The sequence below is a fragment of the Crocodylus siamensis genome, chromosome 10, assembly GCF_052110815.1.
Source record: "Crocodylus siamensis isolate JL-2025a chromosome 10, ASM5211081v1, whole genome shotgun sequence".
Taxonomy (NCBI): Eukaryota; Metazoa; Chordata; order Crocodylia; family Crocodylidae; genus Crocodylus; species Crocodylus siamensis.
This window is the reverse complement of record NC_143404.1, coordinates 12,807,942-12,817,137: the sequence shown is the minus strand read 5'-3', so window position 1 is coordinate 12,817,137 and position 9,196 is coordinate 12,807,942. Positions and strand designations below refer to the sequence as shown.

Here is a 9,196-nt window from a genome sequence, read left to right as displayed (position 1 = left end):
TGAGCAGAAACAAGAGGAATCTCAGTGACTGATTATTGGGGTGCTGGAACTTGCTTTCGGGCCACTGTGTGGTCTGCACACCAAGACAGACAGCACCCTGCTTGCTCTCAAGTGTCTGGAACAGGCTCCTTGAAGCAGCCGTCACCACCAGACGCTCTTAAGCAAGTTTGGATTCAGCAACCGGGGTGCCCAGCCTTTTCGCCCTGAAGGCCAGCCATCCGCAGGCTGGATGCAGCTGGAGGGCCAAACCCAACCCAGCAGGCAGATGTGGGGGGAGGAAGTCAATCCCACCAGGTAGAAGGGGCAACCCAACCATGTGAGGTGCAAGGATGGGGCTGGACCCCAGCCCACCTGCACAGGAGAGGGGCAGGACCCTCCAGTCAAGGAGCTGATCCAGCCATGGATCCACACCCCAGGGAATCAGGAAGCAGGGGAGCAGCAGTGGGCCCTGCTGCCCCAATTCCCCACGTGAAGGGCCACGCAGCCGGCAGGACGACGAGCAGCACAGGAGACACAGGTCAGGTTGAGGCTTTATTGCAAGGGCTGCGGGGGCCACCCCACACACAAGAGCCGTGCTCACTGGTCATTGGCATAGTCCGCCGGATTCTTCCTCTTCAGGCGCTCGTTCTCCTCCGTGCCCCACGAATACACCGCGTAGGCCACCACGAACGCTGCGGGTACAGACGGGCCGGTTGAGGCTGGGGAGCGCGGCCCCACCCCGGACTTCTCCCCCACCCTCACGCACTTACGCGGCGTCACGCGGAAGACCGAGCTGCGGAAGCGACGCCAGGTGTTGGGGAGGCCGACGCGGAAGTAGTTAGCAAAGGGCCTCTGCTCAAAGGGCGACAGCGTGTACGTGATGACGTGCCGCACGTAAGCCAGGCGGCCGAACTCAGGCCCCATGGCGCCGCCCTGCAACAGCGCGCACTTATCACCGCCCGCCCGGACCGCACAGGAGGAGGGTACGACAGGGGAAAGGCCGCACCCACACTCACCACTCACACGCTCTGCAAATGCCGAACGCCTCCTCCGGTCACCTTTTACTGTTCCGCTGTGCGAAACTTCCGGTTCCGGGGCGCGGGACAAGCCCCGCCTCCTCCCCGCCACGCGGCCAGTGAGGGGCGAGGCCACTCCCCTCCCAGTAAGCCCCTCCTCTCCCCGGTAAGCCCCGCCCTCCCCACCCCGCGGTTTGTAAGGGGCGAAGCCACGCCCCTCCCGGGACAAGCCACGCCCCCTCAGCCTTCCCCGGCGCGCGGACTGTGCGGGGCGATGCCACGCCCCTCCGCCGGGTAACGGCCGCTGGGGGGGGGGCAGGGCAGGGCTGGCAGCGCCGGGCTTCAGGTCTTGTCTTTTTTTTTCTTTTTTTTTTTTTTCTGTTTTTTTGCACCGGTCCTGGAAGCACTGTAATACCAGGTCAATGCATGGAGTGGATGGAGCACGCTCCGGTTCCACCACCGGCGGCGAACACCAGCGTCTCTGAGGTGCCCCGTGGTCATCAGACTCGCTGGCAGGGCTGCAGTCAGAGCCTGGCGGGTCGGGGCCAGCAGGCCCAATTGAGGCCCTTGCCCAGGCCGCGCTCTGCTGAGCTCCCTGTGCTGCCCCTCTGGTGCCCCCGCCTCAAAGCCTGAATCGCCCCCCCGCCGGCAGGATGTGGCCCAGATCCACCTCCCCACCACCTGACAGGGCCCAAGACCCGGCCTCTGCACCCAGGGGCCATAGTTCCCAGAGCAGGGGGCAGCAGTGATAGCCACGCCAAGAACTTCTCCCGCCCTGGCTGAGCTGCTGCCGCCCCCGCCCTGTGCTCAAAACCCACTGGGGGCGGTTCTGGGGTTCACAGCTTGGGCTTGCTGCTGAGGCAGGAGCCCTGTTGGTTTGGGGGGCAGTTCTCACACCCTCCTAACTTGGTGCTTTGCCCACCTGCCTCTAGTTATGCTGCAGGCCTGTAGCATCAGGACGTAGGCTTGTTTTTTAAAACCCTTCCCTGAAGCATTATATGCACTGAAGACAGTATGGGCTACCGCTTCACTCCTACCCCCTCCCATCAGTGTGGCACAGTTGGGTGGCACCAGAGTCTTAGGAGACTTGCAAAATATTGTACTGGCAGGTTAAAGCAAGGGGTGTTTGCTCAAGCTAGGTGGTCTAATTCAGTCTTTCACACTGAAGCATGTCACTTGTTTGTGTTGAAAGTAGCTTATCTTTATTTATATTTCAGGGGCTCCCAGGGACCTCACTTCTGAATGAAAGCCCCATTTATGGTAGGTACAGTCTAAACATGTACACCCACACTGCAAGAAACATATATCTGCCTTCCTATGGTCATAGGGAAACTGCCATTTCCTTTTTCACATGTCCATAAGGCAAGATGAATAGTGTTAGTGCTGTATGATTATTATTGCAGACTATATATATTTATATCTGACAACTCAGGGGAATGTGGTCTTAAACTTTCATGCAGTTTTCTGTTGCCTACTTAGACTGCAGATGTCCCAAATGCAGTTTCCTGTGCTGAAGTGCTTGACTTAAGGCAAATGAGGTTTTTCTTTGTGCATGTGCTTTTGTGTTTTACTCCTTGGAGCCTTAGCCAAAGAGAATTTCTATTCTTTTTGAATAAGGCTAAGAAAAATTGGGATACATGAGAATGAGATTTTGTTAAAGCAACAGGTCTCAACCTTTTAAGACTCAAGGCATCCCTCAGAAAGTGCCAGCTCTTAGTTTTCACTTCTGTTTTTTTCCCCTTTTTTTTCCTGCACTCAGACAAATCCACAGAGCAGTTTCTTTGTTGCAAATTGCTCAGAGACCACAGCTACAGATTTCTTTGAAATCTCTGGATTTATCTTGCAAATGATTTTTATAAAGCCAGCAGTGTTAACTGTGACATTCCACAACATCCTTAAAAGGATCTCAAGGCACACCATGGTTGGAAAAAACAAACACACAAAAAACAAAACCTGTGTGTTATACTGATCTACCTCTTAACAGCAGTAAACTTATGAGAAAGCTAAAGCTACTCTCCAGTCTGCACTATCAAGGTCAGATATTGTTGGTCCCTTCTGTCTATTCTCCACCCCTAAATTAACAAAAAAAACCCCCAAACAAACATACCTACAATCATGTTGTTGTTGGGCTTAATAGTGAACAGTTGTTTTAGCCTGTATTTTCAGGGTTTTAGCTATTTAAGTGAAACATCTGGTTTAAGTTGAAGCTGTAGGACTATTGGAAACAGGTGGATAATACTCAGCCCCAATATACTTTTAGTTCTAAAGAGCTGTATAAACACTAAATAATTCACTGTAATAGCTGTACCAGCTAGCTGGGTATTAGCCTTGTTGAAGAGATGGCAATATGGAGGCTCACAGTCACCACAGACTACTACTAGTAGAGAGAGAATTTAGACTCATGACTTCCCAGCTCAATCCTGTGCTTACTACTCTGGTCACTCCCCTTGGACTTTTGCAGAAGCAAGAACTGAGTGTTAGCATGCTGGTAAGGTGATTTCAGTGTGTTGTAGGAGGAGGGTTCTGGTGTGTATTCAGACATTATTAGACTGCTTAGTAGTAAGTTTAAAATAGAAGGCTATGAATCAGAAAGTGGGAGTTCAGGGTAATATGCAGCCAGAACATCTAAAAAAAAAAGAAAAAGAAAATCTTGCGAGAATGCTCAATTAAATTAAAAAAAGCAAAAAACACACCACTCTGTGAAGGTTTTTTTGGGTTAGGTAGGTTTTGGAATGTTTACAGAGTTCAATAAACTTGGCATTTAGAATACTAACTCTAGGAGAGTCCTCATGCTGGGAGATGAATAGAATTTGAGAAGCAGTGTAGGATTTAAAAAAAGGTTAAGCTTGACTCATTTTACATTTCTTAGAGCGCATTCAGGTTTCAGAATAATACCAATGACAGATTAAAGTAGTATTTAAAGTCAGCGGAAAGTAGGATTTAAAAATCTTTTCAGGGAGGACACTGTAAGACATACTTTTATAATTTCGGTTACTCAATGTGTTATTTCAAGTATTATTTGCACATTTCAAATTTAGCTCACTGTTAATCTTAACAGTTATTTCTTGTTCATAGCCAGACAGAAGCAAACACAGCAAGCATCCACAAAAAGATACTGAATACTATTTTTAAAATGGAACCTATCAATAAATCTGATGCAAGCACTTCCAAAGGGTGGCATTTTCCCCCCCTAAGTGGTCTAATAACAATTCACTGAACAGTTAGAATGGGATAACAAGTTACCCCCCTAGCAGGTTTTTTTAAAAAAGTAAAATCAGAACATTATTTAGATAGCATGTTCACTTATCACCACTCTGTATGAGAGGCCTAACAGCTTGACAAAACAGGTTGTCTACTGCTTTTGATACCATACTGACTAGATGCAAGGTTAAGGAAGAGTGGTTTAAAAAAGGCACTAAAAAGCACACTTGAAATTGAGTGCCCAGAAGTCCAAACACTAAAAGCTTCTTATATAAAGTATTTGCTAGAAGTCTTAGTGTACAAGGTACTAATCATGAGTGTTAAAATAGAGGCTTGACACAGAAATGGCATGAAGTCACAAATATTTATTTCCCCCATCACATACAGCTTACAGTAGATCTCTTTAGTTATTAAAAAGTTGCTTCCACCTTAAATGCAATACTGTTCCCAGTTAAAAAAAAAAAAAAAAAAAAAAGTTTTACTTTTCTTAAGTGGAGTTCCTCGTTTTCTGTGAGTTAGAAGGAGCTATAAAATAAATGCCATTATGCAAATACCTGCCACTAACTGCAAGGTAAGTTGTAACCTATTATTTAAGAGAAAAAAAAAGTTATTTTTAACTACATTTTTGATGTTTAGTTGGTCAGGTCTATAAATTGCTTTTAGTACTACAAAAAAATATCGTGAAAGTAAGTGTGCCACAGTAGCGTGGGATTTACCCATTACCGGCAAGTACATTTAGTAGCTATCATGTCTTCATATTCTTTGTAGGCTATAGAACCATCAGGCTCTATTGTCAAGACACTCAATGGACTATATTCTGCAGGGATGCAAGAGGGTTTTGGAACAGATGAGTCCAGTTTCTCATATATGATGTTCTGTACCATTGTATGGACTGGAGATCCATAACGATGTCCAACCACCCTTGGACAGTCACCTTTGCAGTACTGAGGGCTGTATCGATGTGGTGCAATTATCCATTTGTCCCACTTTAGTTGGCTAAAACTTAGACGGAAGTTGTGAAGCTCACATTCATTTTGAGGAAAAAGGAATTGTTTGAAGTATTCACTCATATTATAGGTTGAAGCTGCCAGGCTCTCTTTTACATCATCTCTTCGGTGGCGGGATGCTCTTTTACCCTCTGTATTGTCTCTTCCTGCATTTTCTGCAGGATCAGCCAGTGGACTGTTTCTCGGTCTGGACCACACTGGGTTTCTTTTCTGAAATCTAACCACATTCCACCGATGATAAGCGTGTTTGCTGGTATCATTTAGATGTAAAATAAGAGAAGGGAGAGCCAATGCTGTATTAAAGGAACCTTCCTGTTTAAAGTTCTGGTTTTGATCATCTTTCAGACAAGTGAAATTTACAGCCATATGAACATTTCTTTTGTTAGTGGTAATCAGTGGCTGAAGAAAGGAGGTCACATCAATTTCAACCCACTTGCGCCTTCTAAGTTCAAATCGCAGATTAAAAGTTATTGACTGTGGAACACTGGGACACACTTGGCTAGAAGGATCATTCTCCTTAACAACCAGGTGGCACATGCATGTAATTGGAGAAGAGGAGGAAACCGATCTGTCAAAGGAGTAGAGTAAAACTGACTTGAGTAAGTGCTCTAGAGCGGTAACACGATCCAGGTTGAAAAGCAGATCCACTGAGTGAAGGTCTCCTGCAAAAGGAAACAGAATCTGTAGAGATTCAACAGGCCTATGGTATAACGATAATGAGCACTGATATGAATAAAGACAGACTATTCCTTGATTATGCTTACATCAGTGATGTTTCTGTATTAAAAGGAAGGCAAGTGCCATTATGTAAAATATGTCCATTAAAAACACGCAGGTTAAGGGACAGTTTGCTGCCAGTTTTGCACCTATGGCACAGGGAAAAAAACCTCTTTGTTGGTTCTAAGAGATACTAGAAGTTATACAACCAGGCTACTAAACAGTGTTTTTTCATTGCGTCAGTATTGCCCTACTCTGGCTCAGACCTGTGATTTATCTAGTCCAATATCCTGTTTTCATAAGTGGCCACTACTAGAAGCCTCAGAAAGATGTGCAGGAAACTGATGTTAAATACACATGGGATTATCTACCCCTTGAGCACCTAACACTTTGTAGCTAAAGATTGGTTTAAACCCTAAAAGTAGAGGTCTTTTAGCCTTTCCACAGCTTTTCTAGCATTAAATTATGGATACTGTGGTTATCCGTATGCATATCCAATCCCCTTTTCAGTCCTGCTAGATTCTTGGCTTCAGTGGAATCTTTAACAAAAAGGGTTTGATTATCTAATTATAAATTGTGTGAAAAAGTATTTCCTTTAGTCACTTTTTAAATCTGCTGCCTTTCAGGTTTCGGACTGTTCCCCCATGCTTGGATTATGAAGTGAGAGAATCAGAAGCTCTTCATCTACTAACTCCATTTTTTTGTGTACTTTAAAGATTGGTGCCACCTCTTACTCATCTCCCAAGATTAAATGCTTCATTATCTTAATGCAAGATCTTGTCCATGCTTTTAAAATTTTCAGGCTCCAGAGCCCTAACACTGCAAATTTTGTTTTTAGATGTGTTGACTAGTTATACAGAATACCAATTAACATTAATAATAATAATTTTATACAGTATATTATGTAGTATTTTCAATTCAGTTTCATGCCTTGAGCAACTAAAATGGGGGGGTTTTTTTGAGTTTACCAGCACAGTCCATGCCTTAAAGTCAAATCAGGACTTTATTCTTTTAATAATATTTTTCTTAGGTACCACACTTGACTTCTAGTTTGAATAAAGCATCTTCAAAACAGTTTTTGGTGGCTTGGTTCAAATTTTTCCCACCAGATTTATTAAAAGTAATATTTAAGGCATGTTAAAATGAACACATACCCATTGTTAATAGGTCTCACTTAAACAATAGATTCTTATGCTGCATAAAGCCTTCTATTCAAAGGGCATATCCTGTAGTTTTTTTAGTTTATATTTTATAAATGTTTATAATTTTTAGTGAGTCTCCACTTCAAAGCACTTTTCTTTCCTTCAGGAGAGAAACTATTCATATATCTTTAGATAGGATTATCCCATTTTACAGGAGAGGAAACCCGAGACCTGAAGCAACTTCTCCATAGCCATGTATACAAATTAGAAGTCTGGACTCTTGTTGTCAGTGTTGTAACCAGATCACATCCATCACCCTGCACAATCATGTTTTCCTTGAAATTGCCCAGCCATGTAAGTTTGTCTATCTTACATCTAACTTACTAGACATTCTGTTTTATACTTATGGATGTTTATAGAAGTGGGGTGGGATTTTTCTGTGGTTAATGTTACAAGGAAAGCAGACCTAGCCCAATTAACAAGCTGCCTTGTAATGGATCATTGCTGTTTTCACTGCCTTACTAAAAAGCAGAATTGAAAGGAGGCAGTAAAAAGATAGGAGGCATCCAGTAGATTTTATGGGATGTCTTTTTTTCCTGCTGTTTTCCAAGAAGCTAGTGAGTTTATAATCTTCGAGATAGTAGTTACAATCCTTAAATGGAGTTATGACTAAGCAGCAGTAGGACTTGAGTAGGTATTGCTTGGATGTAGAGGCCCAGATGGTGAGAAGCCTTAGCTTAGATTTCAGAAATACCCTAACAGCTTAAAGGAAAAGCCACTCAGCAGATTTTAAGTTACAGATCTGTTGGATTAGAGCTTTCTTAACTCCATTTTAGTTAGGAAAAGAGTGAAAAACTTCCTTGTTATCACCTGCTCTCCCCCCCCCTCTCATCCCTCATCCCAGGGCACCCCAACATACCTTTCATTTCATTCTTCTGGTGGTACTTGCACTCAGCATGTGGAGTGAAGAGACGGACAGTGTTATAAAGGTGACTTCTCTTGACTTTTGGGATCCCTTCTTTGGTGGCAGACATCTTGTACAGTCTCTTCATGTACCTAAGGGCTCTGGAGTCTGGTTGGAGCCTTGGGACCTCACTTTCCCAGTGCTGGTGTCTCTGGTCAGACAGCACCTTGAGAAGGGGAGGCAGGAGGGTATAGCCATGTCTCATACCTGGTGGCAGCAGCAAGAATGGAGGTAACTCAGGCAGCTTATTATCAGGAACTAGCAGCAACTCAAGAGTCTCATCAGGTACCACATCCTCCCTGGAGCTGGGGGAACATAAGATGCTAGAAGAAAGCAGCCTAGTGTAACAACAGAAATAGATAAAATATTTCTGGGGAACAGCCATGTCTCTAGAGATCACAGCAGGAAAAATGCCTTCCCATGACAGATTGTATGCCAGAATAGAAAGAAGAGCCAAGCCTGGTTCCCTAAATATGTTTCAGGTGGGCATGCAAAGGAAGTTTCTGCTGATGGAAAGACCTACAGCTGGTCAACAGACCCAGGTGACTGAGTTCAGACTAGGGTCTTTCACCATGATGACATTTTGGAAACAAGATCCTCATTCTCACACTCTACCCACATTCACATGGAAATCATTATTAATTATAGAGAGGTATACTAATTAGAGATTTTATCCCTATGAGCCTCTAGAGGGAGTCTGTGAGAAACACTAAATGAGTATTAGTTACTCTGTATCAACAGCCCTAAAACAACATGTGCCCCTAAAAGAGCTGTGGAATCCAAAGGTCCTTAACACAATAATGATACCCACTTAATAGTAACTATGAAGCAAAACTCAACAATAATCTTTTAATGAGCTAGTAAGAAAAAAGGTTCTTATGAAATTATGAAGTTACATTTCTATTAGCACCGCAAGTGAGATGAGACAGAAAACGTTGACTAAAAGAAGAAAAGGGATTGGGGAACCATTCTGTGTAACTACGAGAAATGAGAAATGGAAGAGACAAGTATCCTTTATGTATAATACTTTAGTTTTCAGTTTGATGTTTAGTTACTGGTATTTGGCAATGGGTCCACTATAAATACCTTAGAGATAGAACAATCTAATGATCTGAGTTCTGGTAGTACACTAAACAGGAGGGGGACTAAAGATGAACACACCTTGTTTTG

General features: G+C 43.9%; 2 protein-coding genes and 1 long non-coding RNA gene across 4 annotated transcripts; 1 reads left to right on the top strand and 2 right to left on the bottom strand.

The window, feature by feature from the left end:
- Positions 1-518: 518 nt before the first annotated feature.
- On the bottom strand, positions 519-1,129 carry UQCRQ (ubiquinol-cytochrome c reductase complex III subunit VII). Of its 2 annotated transcripts, none has more exons than XM_090065271.1 (3): positions 996-1,129; positions 750-912; positions 519-671 (listed from the first exon to the last, which is right to left on the bottom strand). In XM_090065271.1, the coding sequence occupies exons 2-3, from the start codon at positions 901-903 to the stop codon at positions 577-579; spliced, it is 249 nt and encodes an 82-aa protein (XP_089921397.1). In that variant the 5' UTR covers positions 904-912; positions 996-1,129; the 3' UTR covers positions 519-576. The 2 variants fall into 2 exon arrangements, with proteins under 2 accessions (XP_089921397.1, XP_089921398.1); XM_090065272.1 differs by having other exon boundaries at positions 1,003-1,091.
- On the top strand, positions 1,026-6,951 carry LOC149856245 (uncharacterized). Its single transcript, XR_016444508.1, has 3 exons — positions 1,026-1,161; positions 2,213-2,255; positions 6,547-6,951. It is a non-coding gene; the product is annotated as an uncharacterized LOC149856245 (long non-coding RNA).
- On the bottom strand, positions 3,525-8,411 carry GDF9 (growth differentiation factor 9). Its single transcript, XM_090065270.1, has 2 exons — positions 7,982-8,411; positions 3,525-5,865 (listed from the first exon to the last, which is right to left on the bottom strand). The coding sequence occupies exons 1-2, from the start codon at positions 8,409-8,411 to the stop codon at positions 4,916-4,918; spliced, it is 1,380 nt and encodes a 459-aa protein (XP_089921396.1). The 3' UTR covers positions 3,525-4,915.
- Between the last annotated feature and the right edge of the window lie 785 nt (positions 8,412-9,196).

Excerpts from the sequence above, each read along its gene's own strand:
- GDF9 (XM_090065270.1), bottom strand. The coding sequence starts at position 8,411 with ATGGCTGTTCCCCAGAAATATTTTATCTATTTCTGTTGTTACACTAGG. Across the intron at positions 5,866-7,981 it reads CCAGAAGAATGAAATGAAAG|GAGACCTTCACTCAGTGGAT; the intron begins GTATGTTGGGGT and ends TTCCTTTTGCAG.
- UQCRQ (XM_090065271.1), bottom strand. The coding sequence starts at position 903 with ATGGGGCCTGAGTTCGGCCGCCTGGCTTACGTGCGGCACGTCATCACG. Across the intron at positions 672-749 it reads GGTCTTCCGCGTGACGCCGC|CGTTCGTGGTGGCCTACGCG; the intron begins GTAAGTGCGTGA and ends CTGTACCCGCAG.